Consider the following 25,171-nt stretch of genomic DNA (forward strand, 5'->3'; position numbering starts at 1 on the left):
GCTTGAGACACCAGCGCCTTGCTCAAACAGAGACATTGGAAAACATTTGAAACAGAAAATGAAACTTTCTAAGGCATCCCAGATTTCATCAAGAGACCAAGCCTATGGATAATGGGCATAGAAGCAGAGGCATTGAGAACCTGTTTAATAAAATAGCAGCAGCAAACTCTCCCGACTCACGGTCATCGTGTGGAGGAGGCTGACATATCACCAAGCACGGAGGACGGAAGAAACAATGCAGTTAAAACAGTAGGCGTACAGTGTGAAGAAAGGGGCTCAGTGGCCGAGTGCCAGCCTAGCAAGGAAGGGTGAGGCCCCGAGTTCAGTACAATAAAGAACACTGAAGGGCTGGGGATATGGCCTAGTGGCAAGAGTGCCTGCCTCATATACATGAGGCCCTGGGTTCAATTCCCCAGCACCACATATATAGAAGATGCCAGAAGTGGCGCTGTGGCTCAAGTGGCAGAGTGCTAGCCTTGAGCAAAGAGAAGCTAGAGACAGTGCTCAGGCCCTGAGTTCAAGGCCCAGGACTGCCCCCCCACCAAAAAAAACAAAAACACTGAAAACGGCTGAGAGACACAGTGCACACAATCCCAGTGCACAAAGTAATGGCAGATGTCCTGTGCAAACTAGAAAATATAACTGTTAAAAGCAAAATTACGTGATTTGCAGTAGTTACAAAACGCTACTCAAGAGGCTGGGTTCCGAGGACTGGGGTTCAAAGACAGCCCAAGCAAGAAAGTCTGAGGTTTTTTGTTTTTGTAGCCACAGCACTACCTCTGGCTTTTTCTATATATGTGGTGCTGTGGATCGAACCCAGGGCTTCATGTATGTGAGGCAAACACTCTACCACCAGGCCATATTCCCAGCCCAGTCTGAGCTTCTTAACTCCAGTTAGCCACCACAAAGCAGGAAGTGGAGGTGTGGCTCACTCGGTAGAGTGGAAGCGCTAAAGAACCTCACCTAGGCCGAGTTTAAGCCCCACTACAGATGCACGTGTGCGTGTGCATGCGCACACAGCTCAAAGACCAACTCAAAACTGGAAGACAAGTGAATAATGTCTAGAAGACCTAGAGAATTAGGTCTAATGCTTGTTATTAAACCTTGTGGGCTTTGTTGTTGTTGGGTAAGTCCTCAGGCTTGAACTAGGGACCTCGTTCTCGCAGGCAAGTGCTACTGCTGGAGCGACCTCCTCAGCAAGTTCTAGTTCTACATAGCAGTTAGGGTGACTAGGCCATGATGCAGCGCATATTAAAAGGCCTCTATTGGCGTGTTGGGGGGGGGTGCCCGGGGCGGGGTGAATGGGGCCCCAGGCGCTCCCCACCTGTGTCATCTGAGATGTTCAGGTGGCGTGGGAGCCTGAACCGAATGCCGAGCGCTGAGCGGACTTGGACGACAGGGAAGCCACGAGCTGACGTGAACGGCCTGCGGCGGCCGTGCTATTCTCCATCGGTAAAAGCTGGGCAGTTCGCTTTTACGGTACTTGGCGGACAGGAACCACAAGCCCCGCCGGCTCCACTCAGTAGCCTGAGACGGCCCTGAGCCAAGGCTGTCTTCGAGTCGGAGGAGAGCTTGGGCGGGGGTCCTGAGGCCAGCCGGGCGTTGGCGCCATTGGCTTTGGAAGTCACCACTTGTGGCTTGAAGACTGGTTAACCGAGCAGTGACTATGAGTGCGGCCATTGATGGAGTCTTCCAGGAGGAAGAGGTGAGGTGCTCCCCGCCCCCCCCCCCCATCCAGAGACTTCAGCTCTGAGCAGGGAGGCCCGGGCACCGGGCAGCGTCTGGAGGCACAAAGCCCATGTGTCCCGTGGGGCCCTCATCAGAGGCTGCCGGCTCAGCCCTGGAATGGGGGTGCGCTTCAGGACACGGGGCTGCGAGCGGGCAGCAGGTTTCTTGGAACCCAGGGCACGGAGATCTAAATTAAGAGCCTTCTATCACCAAATAAACAGCAGCTGGAACGGAGGAGTGAAGGGCCGGGCAGGGCGCCCTTAGACCTGGCTGTGAAGGTGGAAGCGCCCTCACAGGGCAGGGGCTGTGCCCACTGGGGCCTCCAGGTATTCGCTGCAGACAGTGGCCCATGAGAGAGCGCGCGGCCCAGGGCTGGCCGGGCCGTCTGGGGGAGGCCCCCCTCCCTCCCTCCCAGGTGGCCTGTGTGTCATGGCTGCCTCGTCCCGTGGCGAATCCAGCATCGCAGCTCGGCATTCTTGCGCCTGGCGCTTTCTGTTGCTTGAGACACCTGTGAATTCCGAGACTAGGAAGAGTTCCCTGTGGAGCCTCAGTTTACCATGATCCGGCTGGAGCGGATATTCCTACGTGCTCTGAGCTCACGCTTCTCCTCAAACGAATCTTCATCCAGCTAGGGCCTTGGGGTCGCCTTTCTGAGGGCTTTCGACCTGCCCAGTTGGCTCACTAGGGCTTCGGCCACGTGTTTCCTGAAGCCAAGGAGCCCGAGGGCAGACCCCGTTTCCCCAGGGAGCAGCACAGCGTGCCAGGCCCCCAAGGCGGCAGGACAGAGCCTGCAGTGAGGGCGCGTTTAGTAGACCCCCCCCCCCCCAAACCAACTAAGTAAGCGAAACCTTTGCTAAGGAATCAGTGTCCCCGGAGTCAACCCGGGAGATCGCAGGTCCCAAACCACTGTGTACCAGCTTTGCAGTTTGGGCCGTTGAGGACGCGCCCGACCTCCCCAGCCCCAGCCCGACACGCCCCACTCCCCTTCCACACCGTGACAAGCACTTGGCGCTGTATTTACCTGTACTCCTGCTTTGCGACTAGCTCAGACTTTCTCACAAAGACTGTGACTGTGTCCACTGCATCTTTACCTCTTATTCAACTGAAAGACCTATTTTAAGACCATCAAGGTTTCATTGTGACCTTTTCACACACGTGCCCTTCCAAAATGACCTTTGTGGGTTGTGAGGCTTGAACTCAGGGCCTGGGCGCCAGCTCAAGGCTAGCGCTCTACCACTTGAGCCACAGTGCCACTTCTGGGTTTTGGGTGGTTAATTGGAGGGAAGAGTCTCATAGACTTTCCTGCCCCACGTGGCTTTGAACTGGGATCCTCAGATCTCAGTCTCCTGAGTAGCTAGGATGACAGGTGTGAGCTGGTCTTCACACCGGTGCCTTGCTTGTGCTAGGACACCTGGAGGGTGGATGCGGTTCATGTCAGCCTTGGTTTTTTCTCCCCAGTCCTTGTGGTATGTGGCTACGTGAATGCGCATGCCTCCCAGGCCGCTGTCTCGGAGTGGAGAAGATCGAGGATCACACAAGGCCCACGGCCAGTTCTCTTCTAATGACACCCCTCGTTAGGGGCGTTAAACTTTTCCATGTGCACCTGCATTCTGACAGCGCCCGTCACTCCTCTGCCTTTGCAGTTGCTGCCTCCTAATAATACCGTGCCACAAAGAGAACAGTGTCCATCTGCTCTTACCTGTTTCCCGGAATCTACTTCTCCGAGGTCACCTGTTAGAGAAATGCGTCTCACCAGCCTACTCCCTGCTGTCTGCAGTCCTTGACGCTTTGCCTTGCCGGGCACCGCTGCAGCTTCCTACCAGACTACTGGTTCATCAGAACATACATAGATGAGGCACCTCGGAGGGAAAAATCATCTAAAAAGTAGTTATTGCCCTAAGCTATACATTATTTTGAAAAAAATGCCACCACATTAAAAATTAGTACTGATACTTTGAATACACTTGAGTAAGCCTGAGAATTTTCTAATCTTTTAGTGTACAACATATATGAAAGGTCCTTTTTAAAGCCTCACTAGTCCATGAATCCACAATGTCTTAAAAAAAAATGAAAGTGAGGAATACAATTATCTTCAGTGTCTACACGTATTCACATGAAAAATCTCTTAATTTAGCCTCAAACAGTAAACTTTCTATCATCTCTGCAGAAAGGTTCCATTCACAGATTTAAAAATAGCCAATCTTGTGGAGTGGAGCTTGGCGAGCTTTATTTAGACACAAAGGAATGCTTGATGGTGGCTCTGCAACGCTCCCCGCGCTGGGTGCAGCCTCTCAGATGCCGCCCAGCTGTCCTTTCCAAACGAAGCCACTCCCACCGGGAACACGGCGGGCCGAGGCTAGGGGCAACGCATCCAAAGAAGCGAGCTGAGAAAGCAGAAAGCACGGGCAAGGACGACAGTAGACTGCTGGTCGTTTTGAATGCTCGTTTATTGACAATCACTGGACAGACGTAAGGCATGTTCACAGGGCTTTGAAGTGAAGCAGGACACATTATCCGGATGGTGGCTCTCCTCCTGCCATGGGGTGAGCCGCTGCAGACTAAGCCACTATGACACCATGACTCACGGGGAGACACAACACAGGCAGAAGGCGACCACATCCGCTCGCCCAGCTCTGGTGGGCGAAGAACACACTGAAAGACGGTTTCGAACCACACTTTCATGCCTGAGGGAAATGGAATGTTTCCAGAACTCCTGTTTCTCTATTTACCAGTCTTCTGGTCACCAAAGGATATCTATTTCCAGGAGTTTCTAATGCAGTGAAGTTTTGTTCTCAGGCCACAGCACAAGACTGCATGCATTACTTTACACAAATGTCAAACACAGAAAGGCTGCGACACAAACACCTCAGGATTGTCTTAGTCATGTTTCTTTTTTGGTGGTAGGAAGAGATTAAGGAGAGAACAATGGCGCCCACTTCTACACAGCATCGTGCTCAGGAGATACGCAAGCACCTGCTCACTCACAAAGACACCCAAAGGTGGCAGACAAGACAGCACAGGATGCTGAGAACAAGCCGGGGGGGGGGGGGGGGGACTGGGAAGAATACACAGCCTCGATCCCAGGGGTAAAAATGATCTGTCTGATACTAAAAAATGTTTTTGAAAAATCAGATTGCATTTTAAAAGGACGAAAAATAAGCACTTCAAAGAAAATCTATAAGGGGGCAAATAAAGCAATGCAATGGAAAGTCAAAGCAAACGGGGTTTGTGAAAAGATCTTTTGGTCTTTATCAGCCAATATTCTGTAATACTTACAAATTATAAAAACGTGATTCACTTAAAGCTCACTTTGAAAAGGCAGGACCTCTGAGGAACATGTAGGCCTATCTTTAGAATGGTGGATCTCGCGAGAGACATGAAGGTCAGCATCATCTGTTATGGCACTTGCTAGGTTTTTCAAATACTAAAGAGGAACCCTTGGGCTTCTGACCAGGTCTTATAACTCAAACCCTGTCACAACACTTCTCAAGAGAAGTCGTCTGCCCCCCAGAGCTCCCGTGCGTGAACTGCGACAACGCGGGACTGTGGGGAGAGACTCTAAGCCACGCGTGGACTCTCATCAGAGTGGGGGATTATTCCCTATCAACTCCGTTGACTAGCTTTGTGACACAGCACACGGGTCTTCGCGGGTCTTGTTTGCAGGTAGGGCGCTGTCATTTCAGTTCAGCACCCGCGGGCGGTGGGTGCTCTAGTGAAGGGGGACGCCAGAGCGGCAGCAGGTGGCTCCGGGCGTCACGGATCTCGGGTCCGGGGACGAGGCTAATCTTCTTTCATCAGGTCGCCACTGCCGCAGGTGGGGCAAGCACTCTGCCCTTTATGCCACTGCTTAAAGCACTGAAAAGGAGGCAACAAGATAAGTCAGTGCCCGAGAAGCCCGCGGCCCACGTGTCCTGTTGACAGGCATGGCTCCCGTCAGCGCCGAGGCTGGCAGAGCTGCAGCCGCCCGGTCTGCAGACTGTGATGTGTGTTCAGGTCAGGAGTTTGTATGAGGCCCTGGGAAGAATCTCACTCAGAATCAGATAGGTGAACATCCCTGGCTGCTTCCTGGCCTCTGGCACTCGCCATACCTGCTGCTGCTGCTGCCCGCCCGCCCTCCCTCTCTCCCTCCCGCCGCAGCTCTGTGGCTTCCCCTGCCCTGAAGGAAAGTTGGCGTTTCCATGACCCTGGGACCCATCACCCAGTTCCCAGCCCGTCCTGTCTGGGCTTGGCTCTCACCCTCACACGCGAGCCCCGCCAGCCGAGTGCAGCTTTCCGCGGCTCCTGGCCGGGCGTGATAGCCGGCTGCAGGCAAGGGCAGACTGCAAAGGATGTTCTGCCAACGCTCTCAGTTCCTTCGAAGGAGCACTTTGTATTGATCTGCTTTGCATGGATTAATAACCCAGCTTGGCCGAGAACGGATCTGTCCTCGCCTAGCAGCTGGGTACTGGGCACTGGTATTCGTACTCAGAACACATGAGTAAAACAGGTAAGTCTTGGAAGTGTGAACCAGAATCTCCCAGGGTCAGCACAAGGGACTGAACTAGTTATAATGTTAAACCAGTTTTACAAACTACACAACACTGACAAACTAATGCTTACTCATTTAGTTATGTGAGAATTCATCTTTGAATCTCAGCACCAACATAACCAATGGAGCCAGCTGCTACCTATGCATGATGTGACAACAGAAAGGATGGTCTGTGGAGCTGTGCACGTGCGCTTGCACACACTGCCCCCCTCCTTGGCCCAGGACCACTGACCCTGGACTGACTGCAGGACACCTGGCATGTGGAGGTTAGCAAAGACAACCATGTTGGAAGCCTAAGAACTGACGTTAGAAAAATAAAGAAGCCTTTATTTCTCAAATGTGCAGTAGTCCCAACGTATGGTACACAATGCCGACAGTCCTTACCCCCTTGTGAACCTTGTGCCCACACTTGAGTGTGCGCAGAGCTCTTGACTTGAACTCGTCATGGCACAGTGCACAGGGATTCTCGTCGGGAGCCTGTGGAGACAAGCACGTGGGATCATGGCGTCAGCTCCTCACGATTCACACCATGAAGGCTTTCAATCAATCGTCTTCCACCAAGTGTGGCAATTTACAACTGGACAGACTCAAGAAACTTTTTCAACAGTTTCTGAGAAAAACATTAAAATATACAAAGAAATGTACACTTTTGGAGTTCTGATTTCCAAGATCACTGTCCTTCAGTTACTACAGATGCCCAGGTAGAACACGACAAGTCTGTTCCACACGACACTTAACATGTGGTACCCGCTTACTATTCCACATCAATCCCTCATCTCACTATCTACTAGGGAACTAAACTGTCTACACAATGGGCGGTCATGCAGCAGTGAAAGTGGAAGTCTCTAATCCCTGACACAGTTGTCCCTGATGAAATGCAGGTAATATGATGGTGTTTATCATATAATTCAATTTTTGTGGGTGTGTGCTGGTTTGGGCGCTGCCCCTAAGCTTTTTGCTCAAGGCTAGCACTCTACCACTTGAGCCACAGCGCCACTTCCACCTTTTCGATGGTTACTTGGAGATATGAGTACTGTGGACTGTCCTGCCTACAATCCTCAGATCTCAGCCTCCTGAGTACTATGATTATAGGCCTGAGTCACAAATCCCTGGCTGACATAATTCAATTATATAAAAATAAAGGGAATTAATGTCTACAGAGAGCCTAGGAAAGAACCTGATAAGAGATAGAAAATAGTAATGAGAGTATTTCTTCTTAAGGAAGACTTGTTTCTTTTTACACTATTTTCTGAAGTTCCCATAGCATAGTTACTTCTGTTATCAACATAGAACAAATTGGGCGTATGTGTGGTCAGGTGTGTGGGGGGCGCTGCACCAAGGTGAATGGAAGGTTTCCGGCCTCTGTGTCTCAGTGTGCTGACACTGAGTGCCACCTAGCACTCGCCTCTGCCTGTAGCTCACACCACTTACCCCGGGGGTCAGCAGCACCTTCCCTTAACTCACTGCTTAGCTCTGAGCATCCTGAGAAGGAAGTGAGTCTTGCTTACCTGGACCTTTACAGATCAGGAACCCAGGCCCCAGAAAGCCACACATTTGAGTGACGGCAAAGCCAAGCCCCACAAGTGGACTCAGGTCAAGGAGGAGAGCGACAGCCAGTGCCTGGCGGCGGGGCTGGCCCTGAGCCTCTCGAGGGCTTTGGTCTTCCCCAGGGTACAGAGGGACTCAGACTGGGCTTAAGCAGTAGCACAAGCTCGGAGCTGCTGATGGCTGTCCACGGTGGCTCAAGGGTCAGGAAGAAATCGAGGCACAGGGAAGGCCTCGCCAAGTCCTTGCAAAGCTCAGGTGAAGCTGGAGAAACCTAATTAGCTTAACTGCTACTGCGGAAAGTCGGGCACAGTATCTCAGAAAAAGGCAACACAATACAAAACCTGAAATATCCCCAAGGGTATAAAATGTTCTCGGTTTTGACAAAATTCACACAAACATATGAGAGTTTAGGAAACACCAAAGCTACAATGCTGATTGGTGGGTAGATTTGAGGGGTTTGTTTCTGAGGTGGACATCTCCATACATGCCAAGGCTGGCCCTGAACTGGCCCCAGCTCTCCCGTAGCTGGAACACAGGTGTGTGACGCCACATCCGGCCTCAGGGGTCTCTCACATGCCTTTTTACCACTTAGCTTTCGTACTGTGAGTATGTATTGCTTTTGTAATTTAACGATACAGAACAAATTGCTCTCACTTAAAAAAAAACCCAAACTACCTATGATTATCAAGCCCCAACTGAATACTTTTTCTCCTATTAGTTGATAACATTTAAATGAACTGTCTTTTTAATTTAAACTGTTTTCAACACTGTGAAGCAGAGGAGGTCGCCTTCCTTCAGCTGACACCATGTCCACCTTGTGGTGGGATGGCCAGCAACACATCAGCACACAAACGCCAAGGTCCCAGAGTCCCGCGGGGCCAGATGGCCACAGAGCGTGGGATCCAATTCTTGGGAGTCGAGACATTCTAGAAACACAGACTACATGGTGTGGAAAATCTCCAAAGACTAGGAGAAAACAAAAATGTGCAGGAGGAATAAAAAGAGGCCCAGTGCAAGCTCCAGTTTACAAAATGGCCCTCTGCCATCTGCAGCCGCTGACTCCCTGGGGACTCAGGGCTGCAGCTCCTTGAATGTCATCCACACGCCGGTGCCTCGGCTGCCCAACTGAGGAAAATGCCCTGCACCAGAAGCCACGAGGGCCGAGGAGACACGGGTCTCCGGCACTGGCTGGTGCAGGGGGCATCAGCAACAACAAGCTTTGTGTTGGAGTCGGCATGCGGCTCTAGGCTATGCCAATCCTCAGTGAATGGGATGAACCCAGGACCACTTCTGGATCAATTTCCTTAGTTTTTATGTTTAGTGTGGGTTTTAAGGCTTGAACTCAGAACCTTGTGCTCTTGCTTATTAGCTTGTGTGCAAGGCTGGTGCTCTACTGAGCTATGGCTCTACTTCTGGCTTTTTGGAGATAAAGAGGCTCAGATTTTCCTGCTCTGTCTGGCTTTGAACCATGATCCTCAGATCTGAGCCTCCTGGTAGGTAGAATTACAGTGTGAGCCTATTGTATCCAGTCTTGATTTTCTTACTATAAAACATGACAGCTAGATGGCCTTTTCAATTTAGGTTACAGGTATAATAGCGCCAGTTACAAGTACTATTATCCTATTTTTCCCCCCACTATTAAACATTCTGCATTTGAACCAAGAATCTACCATCTGCAGCAAATCAAGGGCAAGAGAGGAAGGCCACGCCCATTCAGAGCTGCACTCCGGTTCAGGGGCCTCTTCCCCCCACTGGCCCAGGGCACTCGTCCCAGCCATTTACCATTCTACCGGGGACCTTCAAACACAGTGTAATTTAATTTCTACTTTTAGGATCAAATAAGTAGTAAGCTCAAGAAGTAAAAAGAAATTCATGTATTAAAAATTTTGTTTCCATGGCCTAGTGGCAACAGTGCTTGCCTCGTATACATGAGGCCCTGGGTTCGATTCCCCAGCACCACGTATACAGAAAATGGCCAGAAGTGGCGCTGTGGCTCAAGTGGCAGAGGGCTAGCCTTGAGCAAAAAGAAGCCAGGGACAGTGCTCAGGCCCTGAGTCCAAGCCCCAGGACTGGCCAAAAAAAATAAAAAAATAAAAATTTTGTTTCCTCCTATGCTTCATTAACAAGCAAAACGCGCTATATACTCACAGGGCTGTCTCCCGCCTTCTGGCCCTTGCCTTTGGAGGCGGGCGGTCCCTGGCAAGTCCTGGTCACAGCAGCAGCGGAGCCGGCCTCACAGGTCCTTGGGTCCTTTCTTGGGTTTGGCTGCAGCGATAAGGTGAATGGGGGAGGGGATGGAGGGACAAGGGAAAGCAAAGCCAGTTACCTTAAGGTCGGGCTATCTTCTGTCTACTGAATTTCTCCATGGAACTTCCTCTGCTCCCCAATTCTCACACTTTACAAGTGAGTAACAATGAAGCCGAACATTTTAATGTGCCCACATGGAATACCTTTTTCTTTTTCTGTTCATCTAGAATATGTTCTCTCACTTTCTGAATAATTTCATCAGCTCGCAAATCTGCGAATAAGCTCTTGTTTTTGCTTCGAACTTGTTTGATAAATCCCACAAGCTCAATGCTGAAAGGAAAGGATGAAGGAAAGTAATGAGAAACAAGAATGAAAAGTTTCTCTCTCTCTCTCTAACTGCTAAATAGTTGGGCACCAGTGGCTCAATGCCTGTAATCTTAGCTATTCAGGAAGTTCTAAGATCTGAGAATTTCAGTTCAAAGCCAGCTCAGGGGGCTGGGAATATGGTGTAGTGGTAGAGTGCTCACCTTGTATACATGAAGCCCTGGGTTCGATTCCTCAGCACCACATATATAGAAAATGCCAGAAGTGGTGCTGTGGCTCAAGTAGCAGAGTGCTAGCCTTGAGCAAAAAGAAGCCAGGGACAGTGTGCTCAGGCCCTGAGTTCAAGCTCCAGGACTGGCAAAAAAAAAACCGAAACAAAAGCCAGCTCAGGCAGGCAGGAAGGAGTCTGTGAGACTCTTTATCTCCAATTAACCACCAAAAACCTGCAAAGTGAAACTGTGGCTCAAGTGGTAGGGTGCTAGCCTTGAGCAAAAAAGCTCTGGGGACAGTGCCCAGACCCCGACTTCAAACCCCAGGACCAAAAGCCACCTTTATTTGGAGGTCTGGGAGTAGAGCTCAATGCCAGTGCCCTTGCATAACATGCCTAAGGCTCTGAGTTCACATGTAACAGTTACACAGTTCTCTCCCTAACAGGCTGGCCATGACCTTTTCTGAACAGAAAGCCTCAGTTCCATGAAGTGCTTAGCAGGCACTAACACCATACACTCCTACCTGCTGTACCATGGGAAGAGCAGGGACAAGTTTGCCATGACAATGCTGAACGGTCCTTTGAGAAACGGGCCCGAGTGAACAGCAGGCCCCAGAGGAGCCGGCAGTTTCTGGTCTGCCTCGGAGCTTTGTGCTGCAGGTGCTGATGGAGCAGGCAGCTTCTTGTCCACCTTGGGGCTTCGTTCTGCGCGCCCGGGAGCAGCCAGTTTCCTGTTCACCTCCATGCTTCGCTCTGCATGTCCTGCAGGAGCAGGCGGTTTCTTGCTCACCTTGGCACTTTGTTCTACAGGTCCTGGAGGAGCAGGCGGTTTCTTGTCCCGCTTGGGGCTTCGTTCAGCAGGTCCTGGAGGAGGAGCAGGCGGTTTCTTGTCCCCCTCAGTGCTCTGTTCTGCAGGTTCTGGAGGAGCAGGCGGTTTCTTGTCCACCTCGATGCTTCGTTCAGCAGGTTCTGGAGGAGCAGGTGGTTTCTTGACCCCCTCAGTGCTTTGTTCTACAGGTCCTGGAGGAGCAGGTGGTTTCTTGTCCCCCTCAGTGCTTTGTTCTACAGGTCCTGGAGGAGCAGGCGGTTTCTTGTCCCCCTCAGTGCTTTGTTCTACAGGTCCTGGAGGAGGAGCAGGTGGTTTCTTGTCCCCCTCGGGGCTTCGTTCGGCAGGTTCTGGAGGAGGAGCAGGCTGATCCTGGTCCACCTCGATACTTTGTTCTGCAGGTCCGGGAGGAGCAAGCTGATCCCGGTCCGCCTCGGGACTTCGTTCTGCAGGTCCGGGAGGAGCAGGATGATCCTGGTCCACCTCGATGCTTCGTTCTGCAGGTTCGGGAGGAGCAGGCTGATCCTGGTCCGCCTCGGGGCTTCGTTCTGCTAGAGTTGCTTGGCCAGCACTCTTAGGCTCTGACTGCAGGGCGACCTCAGGCTGGCAGGACGGCGACCCCTCTGACAGAGCCAAAGGACTTTCCTCTGCACAGCCACTGGCAGCAAACAGCCCCAAGTCCTCGATAACTTCTGTGTTGCCGCTTGCAGGAGTCAGGAGCTCTGGATCCTCATAGTCTGCACACTCAGAGTACAACTTCAGATGAATCTATGAGGAACACACCAGAGTAGGTGGATCATTTAGAGGCTGCCATTATAATTAACTGAAAGGAAAGTTACTCAAGGACTATACTGAAGTGCACACAAAATTTGAATACAGTAAATTCTTTTGTGGTTGGTACCACGGTTTGAACTCAGGACTTTCACTTAATCAGCTTGTTTACCAAGTACTCCACCACTTGAACCATGCTTTCAGTCTAGCTTTTTACTGGTTCAGAGATGGGAGTCTTCGGGCTGGGAATGTGGCTTAGTGGTAGAGTGCTTGCCTAGCATGAATGAGGCCCTCAGTTCAATTCCTCAGTTCCACATAAACAGAAAGAAAAAAAATAGATATTTACCCAGAGATGGGAGTCTGAGAGTACTTTTCTGCTTAGGCTGACTTCAAACCCCAATCTTGTAGACTTCAGCCTTTATTAATTTATTATTGCCAGTCATGGGGCTTGGACTCAGGGCCTGGGCACTGTCCCTGGCTTCCTTTTGCTCAAGGCTAGCACTCTACCACTTGAGCCACAGCGCCACTTCCGGCTTTTCCTGTTTATGTGGTGCTGAGGAATCGAACCCAAGGCTTCATGCATGCTAGGCAAGCACTCTACCACTAAGCCACTTTCCCAGCCTGGATTTCAGCTTTTTGAGTAGCTAGGATTATAGGTATGAGCCACCAGCACCTGGCAATATTTTTATTTTAAAAGAATTTCTGACCACAACATGTGAGTTATTAGAACAAAGGGAGATTGGTGGCTTCTAAGTAATTCTCATTATTTTCTCTGTGAAGCTGGAAAAACTGCCTCAGTGACAAGGTTTTATCTACCAAGTACCCAACTTCACACTCCAATTCCTATTACCTCTTCCCTTTGCAGGCGAAGCCCACAGAAGACTCATCAAAACACTGGCCTAGGCCACAGGGACACCCAGAGGTTCTGGCTCCCACCAGTCAGTTGATTTGCTCTACTTGTGGCTTTTTTTGTATGTGTGTGTGTGCAGGTACTGAGCCTTGAACTCAGGACCTGTGTGTTGTCCTTTGGCAAGGGCAGTGCTCTACCACTTGAGCTACAGCTCCACTTCCAGTTTTTGGTGATCAACTAGAGACAAGAGTTTCAAGGACGTTCTTGCCTGGGCTGGCTTTGAGCTGCAATCCGCAGACCTCAGTTTCCTGTGTAGCTGGATTACAGGTGTGAAGCGCTGATGTCACATCTCCCCTGTAGTTCTTATCCTCTATGTCCTAACTGTGGATGCTTCTGAAGCTACCCGAGGCTCCAATCTTCCATGCGTGCTACCTTCAGGCTACTTCCAATTCGCTCAGGCCACACTGGAGCGTACTTTTCACAGATTCCAGTCTAAACTACTATCCTGAGATCCCCATCTGCACATCCACTTGGGTGACATCACATAATCTAACTTTAATGTGCTCTTCCCTTGGGGCCTACCTCTGACGCCTCCCATGCCCACGCAGCACAGCCCGGCCTTGCCCCTCTCTCTAACGTAATACCTCTTTCCTACCGGTTCTCTTTCCTCTGCCCTCACAGCCACTCCATCACCCACACTCCCCCAGCCAGGTGCACTCACTCCAGCTCTTCTCTATGCTGCCCGCTGGCTCATCTTCATAAAGTACTACAACCTAGACCAACTTGCCAGCTGGGAACTCCTCAGGAGCTGCCCCAACTGCTTAACATGCGTACAGACAGGGCTTCCTCGGCCCAGGCACTTGTGTAGTCACACACTGCTCCCCCCGTCCCTTCACCAAGTGCTGCAAGCACTCAGGGCCCAGCCTTGTTCACCACTGAGTGCAGGAGTGCGTGCAGGAGCGACGAGTGAGACACAAAGTGGATGGATGGCTTTGAGGCACACTTACTAGTTAAGCTGCTCCCACAATGACATTTCCCACGATTTGAATAATTACAAAATTTCATTAAGCTAAATGACAAGTTATTAGTAACACAGTCTACAAAAACCTCAAGTTTTTTATTCTGTATCTGCTGTAAGTTCTAAATAAAACCCCGCTTCTTCCTCAGGCAGTGAGAGTGCTCGTACTTGGCGCCCTTCAGCTGTTTAGGCCTGGCTGGCGGAAGGCACTGAGGAGGCACCTCGGTGAGGAGACCTGACAGTGCACAGGACAGAGGGGCTGCGCAGGGAAGGCTGGGAGTGGGATTTACAGAGCATCTGCTCTGTATCTAAATTTCAGAACCGTGTACCACCTGGGATTACAGTAACACAAGGCTTTGCACACTATAAAGCCCACAACATATAATTAATGTCTTACTGTGCTGTGCATTTTAAAATAAAGGACATGTCAGAAGATTCATGTCACACCTCAAAAATTAACATTAAGATACATTACGGGTTGGGGATATGACCTAGTGGCTAGAGTGCCTGCCTCGTATTCATGAGGCCCTGGGTTCAATTCCCCAGCACCACATATACAGAAAATGGCCAGAAGTGGCGCTGTGGCTCAAGTGGCAGAGTGCTAGCCTTGAGCAAGAAGAAGCCAGGGACAGTGCTCAGGCCCTGAGTCCAAGCCCCAGGACTGGCAAAAAAAAAAAAAAGATACATTAAGCTAGACCATTAAAGCCCTGTATGTCTAAGGTCTAACAGTAATTATCCTGCAGTCGATGAGGAAACACCCCCACATATGTAGGAATGAGAACCCTAGGATAGGTCTGTTTCATCAGTAATGAAAGCATTATGGACAGTAATGACACCAAGGTTAAGCAGTAGTAGCAATAATGAAACCACGAGGACAGTCAACACTATCCCCTCCCCAGAACAACACTGCCAAAAAGCTACATGGACCAGTTAAGAAAAGAGTGCTTCACGCTCCCCTCCCCATCAAAATAAGATGCAACAGACTTACTGTGCTATAGGCAGGAAATGAAAGCTCAGAAATCTGCACTTTAGAAAGTTCACTGAGCTGAGAACCATTTTTAATTGCTTTAATTTGCTCTTCAAACTCAGCCTGTGGGTAGAAGAGAAAATGTGAAGCTTTTCTAAATTCCAAAGTTAAATCCACAACTCATTTTTTTCCTCAGTGTACATCACAGATGATTAAGAATTTTCTAAGAAACACACTGACATGAAAGTTATTAAAGCAATTTCTTTCCTTCTCCCTGTCTCCTCCTCCTCTTCTTTTTTGAATTTTTTTGGTGCTGGTCCTGGGGCGTAGGGCTTGGGCTCTGTCCCTGAACTCCTTTGCTCAAGGATAGCATCATACCACTTGAGCCACAGTTCAACTTCCAGCTTTTTGGTGGTTAGAGTGTCTTTTCTGCCTGGACTGGCTCTTTTAACTGCAATCCTCAGATCTCAGCCTCCTGAGTAGCTAGGATTAAAGGCGTGAGCCACCAGCACCCAACTACCACAATTATTCCTTAAAAGGAAAGCTCACAGTAAGACCTCACTAATTAGAATGCTCTGAAAATTTATCAAACATAACTTATCTAATCTATCAATCAAGGGCAGAGTTGGTGATTACTTAAAATATGAATTTCATAAAAATTTCAGAATGTCAACAAAAATATATTATTGCCACTAATAGTTAAAAATAGTTTAAACATGACACTAGCATCCTAAGAAATATAACCGTTCTACAGATTTTGACAGAATAATGAAAAGTTTTACAGCTTACCTCTGCTTTCTTAATTTCTTCTGTAACATTAGAAAGAAATGACTCCCATGAATGTATATCAGACTCTATATCAAGATATGCTGTAGAATCACTGAAAAAAGTAAAAAAGGTGGAACTACTTAATGTCCACTAGAGAAAATGAAAAAATTAAAAGGGTGCATTTAGATGCAAATGAAAACAAATATGACTGAAAAATACATTCGACATTTCAATATGGTGCCCCTCCACACACACTATTTTTAAAGAATTACGTATTTTGCCAGCTTCCCATTAGAAACACTGTAGGAAATCTTAATGAATAATATTTAAAAAAGAACCAAGAATCTTAAAACTGGTGGGTAGAGGAAATATTCTCTTGAATTTATTTGAGCATTTAAAGCTTTGAACATTCTTCATTTGGTCTTTGTAGTAAAAAACAAAAAATAAAATAATAAACCTGAGTCAGGCACAGGATGGAGAACGATAATGATCAATATGAGAAGAAATTCTCCTATCCACCAGAAAAAAAATGTGTAAACTTTTTATCATTAATGAACTTATTCTGTAAAATTAACTATATATTTATTTAGAATTGGGTAAGAGATGTTTTGGACTTTTTGGAGGACAATACTAGTGTTTGAACTCTCCAACCGAGTGCTCTGCCATTTGAGCCATTCCCCAGCCCTTTCTGCTTATCTTAGTTGTTGAATAGAATAGGGTCTCCTTATTTATACCTGGGCTGGCTGGACCTCAATCCTATCTGTATCTCCCAGAAGGCAGAGCTGATAGGCACATACCACTGCACTTAGGTATTTATTGGTGCATTTAAAAAATGGATTATCTTTTAATTTTTTGCTGATGCTGACCTCAAACTGTAATTCTCCTGATCTCAGCTTCTTTTGTTCATGAGTTTTGATTTTTCTGCAACTGTGTATCTATTTAAAACAAAATAGTCTTAATCTTAAAATCTTTTTCCCTCAAGTGTTTCTAATTTCATTGCCCAGGGGACTCGTTGGGCAGAGCCTCTGGGAGGCCATCCTACCTGCTGGTCAGCTTGAGGTTCTCCAGATAGGCTTCCGCCTGCGACGCCATGCTCTGTAACTTGTACACTTCATGCTCCTTCCAGTTTTCAAGCACAGATACCTGCCAACAAATTAAACATATTTAGGTATTTTTCAAATGAAAACGGAAACGATTTACGAGTTAAAACATTAAGCATTACAGATCATTTTCCAGTTTCTCCTTAAAGGAAGAATTGTGACAGGATCACCAGAACTTTTCTATGCTGTGATTTGGGATTTGAGAACAGACTAACAAAATGCATTAAAAAGTCTAGTCTACTTGAGTGATCCTTCTTAGATGTGACACTGTTGTAACATGGCTTTCTGCTTAAGCCATATACACATAGGGATCTGGGTGAACTGTGCACATTGGTGTGTGTGTATGTGTGTGATCGAAGCCAAGGGCCTGTGGAGGAACCCTGGGCTGTACATTCTCAGTCAAAAAGCCCCACAGACTGTGACATGAATAGCCCCTGGGGCATAATTTCAAAACGTTTGACTTCCTGACTTCCCCACAAGCCAGTTTTGTAAACATCAATGCAGGAATATAGAATGGTCTCATTTTCATGGCAGTGTCAGAAAGCCTGACAGAATCACCAGGAAAACCTGCCACAGGATCCCAGGAGGGATCCAGACGCTAGCACAGGCCTAGCCTGTGCACACTTTCTGCCATTCCCCCTCCCTTCTTTGGGGCAGCTGCATATTCAACATTTCACTGGAAAGCCTAATATTCGCCAACTCCAAACATTGATTCTTTTCTTATTTTCCCAGATCATAAACACATATACTTAAAAGTACCATTTTTTCTCAACTAGAAAAATACATACAACCATGCTTTAGAAAATAAAGCAAACAGGGGCTGGGAATATGGCCTAGTAGTAGAGTGCTCGCCTCGTATACATGAAGCCCTAGGTTCGATTCCTCAGCACCACATATATAGAAAAAGCCAGAGGTGGCGCTGTGGCTCAAGTGGCAGAGTGCTAGCCTTGGGCAAAAAGAAGCCAGGGACAGTGCTCAGGCCCTGAGTCCAAGCCCCAGGATTGGCAACAAAAACAAAACAAATTAACAAAAAAGAAAATAAAGCAAACAAAACCAGACATTTTTATTCTTAGTGGTTTTTCAAACAATATACAGCACTGGTATACATTCCTCTGGCAAGAAGAAGTATTGGAATTACAAGTGTGAAACACATCCAGTTAGTTTTCCTTTCTTTCTTGCATTTTTCCTGTGCCAGTCCTATGGCTTGAACTCAGGGCCTGGGTGTTGTCCTCGAGCTTTTTTTTTTTTTCTTTATTCTCAATGCTGGTGCTCTATCACTTGAGTCACAGTTCTACTTCTGGCTTTTTGTAGTTTATTGGACATAAGAGTTTCATGGATTTTTCCTGCTAGACTGGCTTTGAACTGTGATCTTCAGATCTCAGCCTTCTGAGTAGCTAGGATAACAGGCATCAGCCACAGGTGCCCAGCAGGAGTATATTATTAGTAAGTGGTTTTCATTTGTTTTTCAAGAACTGGAAAATGTTTTTGTTTTTTCTTTTTGCCAGTCCTGGGGTTTGGACTCAGGGCCTGAGCACTGTCCCTGGCTTCTTTTTGCTCAAGGCTAGCACTCTGACACTTGAGCCATAGCGCCACTTCTGGCCGTTTTTCTGTATATGTGGTGCTGGGGAATTGAACCCAGGGCTTCAAGTATATGAGGAAAGCACTCTTGCCACTATGCCATATTCTCAGCCCCTGGAAAATGTTTTATGGTTGGCTAGTTCATAGCACATGGCCTGATTAAAGACATTGAAGCTCTAGTGTACAGTATGGGAAGTGAGTAAATGGTATCGTTGACATGTTGTACATTATGAATACATGTATATCATACAAGGACAGTGGCTTTCTTGGGCAGAGACAAGATTATAGGTGATGGAAATCTCTCACCCCACTTCCCAACAGTAATATCATTGCATGTAATTAAATATCATTGCATGTAATTGCATGTAATTGCATGTAATTAAAGAAACCCAAACGCTAGACACCAGTGGCTCATGCCTGCCATCCTAGCTACTCAGGAAGCTGAGAGTGCGGGTCAAAGCCAACCCAGACAGGAGTCTGTGAGACTCTTATCTCCAATTAACCACTAGAACATCTGAAGTGGCGCTGTGGCTCACGTGGTAGAGCACTAGCCCTGAGCTGAAGAGACAGAGGGACAGAGCCCAGGCCGAGTTCAAGGCCCACAACCACCACCGCCAACAACAAAAGGAACACAGAAGGCAACAAGTGCCCCTGGCCCCTTGCCCATCACCGATGTCCTTCACAGACTTGCTGTCATGGCCACCTGAACTCACCTCTGCAGCTACCGCTCGGTGTCGACTCTCTTCACAGCGCTCCTTCCCTTTCTGTAGACACTCTTCCATTTGCGTTCTCTCGCTTGTAAATGCATTACTATAATGTTAAAAGAAAAAGAGAAAGCAAACCAAAAACCTTGAGAACCAATTCAGCTCCTGACCAGATCAGTTTCAACACCATGGCACATCTAATTCCCTGTCTTCTATTTTACCACACGGAACAGGACTCACATGTGGGTGCTCTCTGCACTTTACCAATGACCAAAGGAAAATGAAAACAAGGTATCCGAGGGCAAAGCTGAGAGACGAGGATGCACGCCAGGTCACCGGCTTACATGTGCAGGTCGAGTACAACCTGCCCTGTGGATGAACACTTCTGAGCCAGAAATTCTTGACACACATCACGAGCAAATGACCCAACAAAAACAATGACCTGTATAAAACTGCTCATACTGAGCCACACTTCATAGCAACTAACACGGGGAAAATGAAACTAAATGCTAAAAAAGGCAGCCATGTACCATGCTGGAAATGAAGTAAGTGCGCATGTGAAATTATCAACAAGAAAAGCGAAACACAACCCGGTCACCGCTGATAGCCAGTTACCCTATGTGAAAACACATGACCTGCACTAGGAAAGATTAAAAGGGCACTTTTTACAGGTTAGTAATAAAAATTAATACATTTGCATTTCACAGCAACCAATTACTGTTGTGTAGCCTAGACTAACATTTCAAGCAACACAAAAGATTCTTGTAATGGAACCCAGGATCCTGTGCATGACAAACCTAGAAGAGCATGTCTACCACCCAGCTACACCACTATCCCAAAGAAAAGTTTTCCAATAGACCTTTCCTTTCAAGTTAATTTAGGTAGGTAAGAATAAGTGAGAACAAAAAACATAGGATTTATTTACATTACCTGGTAAAATGAAAATACCTAGAGAATATACAGAAATAATGTACTTATTTATATCTTAGTTTCAAAATGAAATGAAAGTAAGAAAACAGAGAGGTCATTATTATTCTTTTTTGTACCAGTCCTGGGCCTTGAACTAAGGCTTGGTTGTTGTCTCTGAGCCTTTGTGCTCAAGGACAGCATTCTACCACTTGAGCCACGGCCTCACTCTTGGCTTTTGGTGGTTAATTGGTGATAAGAGCCCCACAGATTTTCCTGACTCTACACATGGATACTCAGATCTCAGCCTACTAAGCAGCTAGGATTATAGGTGTGGGCCGCTGGAGCCTGGCCAGACAGGTAATTATTTAAAAAACAGATAGGCAACAATATATTTACAAGCTTAGTATAGTTGTACTGCTGTTAGAAAAAGTGTAAGATAAGGAAAATAAATGAAAGCCTGCCTGCTTTCGAGGGACTGGTCAAGATAAAGTTCCTGGTTCTTGTCCATGACATCATTTTTCTGGGTGGACCTACAAAAGCAGAGTCACCAGTTAGTTTAACCTACAGATTTTTTTCAATACATTCTATCCAATATATTACACCATATCCATACAAGCGTTTTTAATTTTTAAAAGTGTTCTTATATTTTGTTTCATTTCTAGTTTATAAACAGGGACAGAATTGAGGTTGTTTTCCTTCTGGAGGAAAGATCAGCCTTTTCTTCACTCTGCTTACAGACACATGGCCCCATGTCGGCTCAGGAGGCACACCCAGGGGGCTGCAGCTGGGAGCCAGGAGCACAGGCTCGGTGTCACCTTTGGTGCAAGCAGTGGCTCTCTCACTCAGAGGACAACCTGGGACTTCATAGTCAAAAGAGGACAGCTGTGCCCCTTGCCCTTTACACTTTCTAAACATTTCTAGTAACATCCAGTTTAATGAAATTTCACTTTTGTGTGTGAGTTGTGAGCCTTGAACTCAGGGTCTGGGCACTGTCCCTGAACTTTTTCACTAAGGGCTACTGCTCTACCACTTTGAGCTACAGTGCCACTTCTGTTTTTCTGGAGGCTAATTGGACTTTCCTACCCAGGCTGGCTTTGAACCTGGGTCCTCAGATCTTAGCCTCCTTAGTAGCTAAGATTACAGGCATGAGCCACCAGCACTCACTTCTTTGTAAGAGATTCTTCCAACCTCTAAATCCTCACTCCTGGGTTCACTTCACCGGCTACACCTGCTTTCAGTCACTGGTGAGCAGTATCACTGCACCAATTATGAGCTCTTTTACATCCCAGTCATTTGTTAATGGGAAGTGAGATTAAATAACATGAGACAAATAGCACAAGAGATAAAAGGATTGTATATTACTTAAAAATCTAAATATAAAAATTTATTTTTGAAGCTAAAGTGAAAAAATAGTAATGTTTATTTCACAGCAGGAATGGATAATTTTTATGTATGTACAGAAAAAGAACTTTTTCTTAAAAATCTTTATCTTATCTTTTTAGACAGCATGCCTGAATTGGACATGTAAGCATAATGAATATTATTTTCTCTTTTCTTTTAGGTACTCAGGATTGAACTCAGGGCTTCACACCAGCTAAGCAGGCACTGTAATGTTCCAGCCATGTCTCTAGATCTTTTTGCAAGACAGTGTCTTGCTCTTATGCCTGGGCTGGTCTAGACTTCAATTCTCCTACTATATTATACCATAGCTGTGATGACAAGTGTGCACCACCACACCTGTTTTTTTTTTTTTGGTCATGGGCCTTGAACTCTGGGCCTGGGTGCTATCCCTGAGCTCTTCAGCTCAAGGCTATCACTCTACCCCTTGAGCCACAGTGCCACTTGCGGTTTTCTGGTGGTTAATTGGAGATAAAAGAGTCTCATGGACTTTCCTGCTCAGGATGGCTTTGAATCTCAATTCTCAGATCTCAGCCTCCTGAGTAGCTACAATTACAGGGGTAAGCTACCGGAGCCCGGCCTAGCTTCTTTTCTGTTGAGATGAGGGTCTTAGGAACATTTTTGCCCAGCCAATCCTTGAACTATGATCCTTAGTCTTAGCCTCCTGTCTATCTGGAATGACAGACTATAGCCAGCTATTATTTGAGATGGGGGTCTTTAGCCAGAGCTGACTTCAAACTGTGACTCTTCCAATCTCTGCCTCCTGAGCAGCTAGGATTACGGTCATAAGATACCAGTGTAATTTCCTCTTTTTTGGGTGTGTATGTGTGTGCGCGTGTGTGTGTGTGACAGAGTGAGAGAGCACACACGTGCGCACGAGCATACTGTTTTTGAGGATTGATCTCAGGGCCTCATGCTTGCTTAACGGGTACTCTACCAATTGAGCCATGTCTCCAATCTGGCTTCTTGTTGGTTAGTTAGAGAAGGAGTTTCTCAGACTTTTCTTCTTAGACTGGCTTCAAATCATGATCCTCTAGGATCTCAGCCTCCTGAGTAGCGAGGATTCAGGTATGAACCATTGACCTTCAGCAATTTCCACATTTTTAAAAATTAATTTACTCAAATATTCAGAGCTCTACAGACATTAGTTTCTTTAAATGTGGGCTAGCAAATATTTTGTGGATATCTAAAAGAATGACAAGTCAGGCATGATGGTGCATGTCTAGAATCCCATCTACTCAGGAGGCTAAGGCAGGAGAATTCAAGTTTGAGGCCAGCCTAGTTAACATAGATTCCAACATCTAAAAAAGAAAAAAAAGAAGAGATTGGCATGAACATTTTTATAGCTGTGGTCCAAGTGATAAGAGTGCTAGCCTTTAGCAAAAAAGCTCAGGAACAGTGCCCAGGGTCTAAGTTTTAGCCCTAGGACCAGTAGTATCCCCCCAAAACCAAACAAACATCTGATTGCATGGCACCAAGCATGGAAAAAATATACGTATCCTTGAAAGGCCATTATGTGCTGTGGCCTCCAAAAAGCCACTCCTCCCATTCATCACACCCCTGAATCTGAACTAGGGCTGACGCTTACTTTAAACAAATGAATGTGGCAGAAATGATGATTGTGACAGTTTTGGGCTTGAACTATCAACAAGCACTGCAGTTTCCACATCTATATTCTTAGAGACCTCAGCGCCACAGAAGTCTGGCCACCCTACCCGAGAGTGCATGTCAAGATCATATAGATAACTGTCAGATGGAGGGGCTACATGAGGCGGAAAGATCCTGAATCCCAGAGGCTACGCCATCCCATCGGAGCCCAGTGCAAATCAAACACAAAAAGTGAAAATAACCAAGACACTTCACAATGTTTTTACGAAAAGGTACTGTGCCTTTCAATTGTTACTTACATTTCATTGGCATTTAAAATCTTCTTGATTTTCTTTTTCAATGCTTTTAATCTTTCTTGAATTTCTTTTTTCTCTCGTTGCCATTTTTTAATTTCTTTGTCCAAATCTTGGAGGAACCAATCTAATTCTGTCTTGGAGATCTAAAACATTGCAGAAAGTACATGAATAAATGGCAAGATATATTTTGGGGGGGGGGGGCGGGGGGGGGACACTGAGCCTGAAAGAGCAGGATTGTGACAGTGTATTAGACTATTAGCCCTGACAATGACTTGAGTTCTAGGGGAGTGAAGATGCACGAGCGAGCACCCATGGCGGGCTGTGCTGCAAGGGCCAGCCCTGTGGCAGAGTCACACAACACAACCACGTCCCAAGCACTAAGCGTACCCACCTCATTACGGGAGGCACTCTGAAGAACCTGCACCCGACGACTCACACGTCACGCTTCACCCTATATGATCCTTTAATTAGCCTGCACAGGTTAATACTTTTTGTTAACTAGCCTGCACAGGTTAATACTTTTTGTTAACTAGCCTGCACAGGTTAATACTTTTTGTTTGCTTAAAAGCAAACAAAAAAAATGGAATGCATTTGACTCTCCATTGGAGGCATTTGAGTTGAAAAACGTAAATTCTCAGGCAGTTTGTCAAAAGAGAAATGGGAAACTGCTGAAGAGATGTGAGTTCTCCCCCCCTTAGAGAGTGAGGTGCGACTCTTTAATGCCCACTCCACGTTGTCAGCTCTCCCATGCAGCTTTGGCTTTTTGAACCATCTTTGAAACATTTGTTGTGTGTGTGTGTGCGCGCGCTGGTGCTTGAACTCAGGCCTGGATGCTGTCCTGTGCTGTTTTTTCAAGGCTAGTTCTACCACGTGAGCCACAGCTCCACTTCTGGCTCGTTTCTTTTTTTTTTTTTTTTTTTGGATGCTTAGTTGGAGATAGGAGTCTTATGGACTTTCCTGCCTGGGCTGGCTTCAAGCCTTGATCCTCAAATCTCAACCTCCTGAGTAGCTAGGGTTACAGGCATAACCACCCACCCTTTGAAACATTTTTGAACTCTGAAACACACTAAACGTTTTATGTCCTTTTTGAAGAATAATCAATCCATTCAATGGTAGCAGGAGGTTTGAGTGGACATGTTTGTAAAGACCAATCACTTATAAGTAAAGCACTCTATTTTAATATTTCTAATTATCAGAGCATTATTTAAAAGAACTAAATAAAAGCTACATGTTAAACATTCTTCATTCTTCAACTTCGCTGTCATTAATGGATAACTAATGAAATATTAAGCTCACATTGGCTGTAGGAGGACTCAAGTTTTTACTTCCAGTCAGGTATCCTGAACCTGACTTCCTGCCTTTACTCAAACCATGCCTGGATCACTGAGGACAAGGGTTCTCAGAAAGCTAGATGTAGCCTAAAGTCAATTTACAAACAATCCATGGGAAATAATGGCCTCAAGTCCTAGTGATACCAAGTGGGAGGCCATTTCTCCCTCTTCAGCCAAGGACAACTAAGTGTCCAATGCTCCTGGGAGGCAGACTTGCAAACCAGCCAGCTTCTTAAGGATTTGTGACTCATCCTCAAGAAAAGAGTGGTTTAGATGGCCTTGAAATACACAGGATTACTACTATTTCTGGATGACAGAATTAAAACAACAGTTCAATAATGTTTTCTAAGCCTAGGAACAAGTCTTGTCCACATTTCCCTCCCTAAAACCTTGCTGATCCACAAGTTACCAAGTCATTACTATGACTGAGTTGACCCCAGGTTTACTCTATTTACAAAATGTTA

The 25,171-nt window shown here is 46.8% G+C and overlaps 1 protein-coding gene across 7 annotated transcripts in view; it reads right to left on the reverse strand.

The window, feature by feature from the left end:
• Positions 1 to 4,082: 4,082 nt before the first annotated feature.
• The window catches only part of Ttc3 (tetratricopeptide repeat domain 3), a 108,021-nt gene continuing 86,932 nt past the window's right edge, over positions 4,083 to 25,171 (reverse strand). For 5 of the 7 annotated variants that reach the window (XM_048346234.1, XM_048346233.1, XM_048346232.1 and 2 more), the window contains 12 exons: positions 23,380 to 23,519; positions 20,536 to 20,604; positions 19,175 to 19,271; positions 16,826 to 16,926; positions 15,805 to 15,895; positions 15,037 to 15,138; positions 11,899 to 12,177; positions 11,108 to 11,748; positions 10,255 to 10,381; positions 9,953 to 10,069; positions 6,641 to 6,733; positions 4,083 to 5,583 (listed from right to left, as the gene is read on the reverse strand). In XM_048346234.1, coding sequence (XP_048202191.1) covers positions 5,509 to 5,583; positions 6,641 to 6,733; positions 9,953 to 10,069; positions 10,255 to 10,381; positions 11,108 to 11,748; positions 11,899 to 12,177; positions 15,037 to 15,138; positions 15,805 to 15,895; positions 16,826 to 16,926; positions 19,175 to 19,271; positions 20,536 to 20,604; positions 23,380 to 23,519 — 1,932 coding nt within the window. In that variant the 3' untranslated portion in view covers positions 4,083 to 5,508. Of the gene's footprint in view, positions 5,584 to 6,640; positions 6,734 to 9,427; positions 9,693 to 9,902; positions 10,070 to 10,254; positions 10,382 to 11,107; positions 11,749 to 11,898; positions 12,178 to 15,036; positions 15,139 to 15,804; positions 15,896 to 16,825; positions 16,927 to 19,174; positions 19,272 to 20,535; positions 20,605 to 23,379; positions 23,520 to 25,171 lie in introns of those variants that run through there. The other 2 variants (XM_048346235.1, XM_048346236.1) reach the window with 2 other exon arrangements.

Source organism: Perognathus longimembris, chromosome 5 (genome assembly GCF_023159225.1).
Source record: "Perognathus longimembris pacificus isolate PPM17 chromosome 5, ASM2315922v1, whole genome shotgun sequence".
NCBI classification, from domain to species: Eukaryota; Metazoa; Chordata; class Mammalia; order Rodentia; family Heteromyidae; genus Perognathus; species Perognathus longimembris.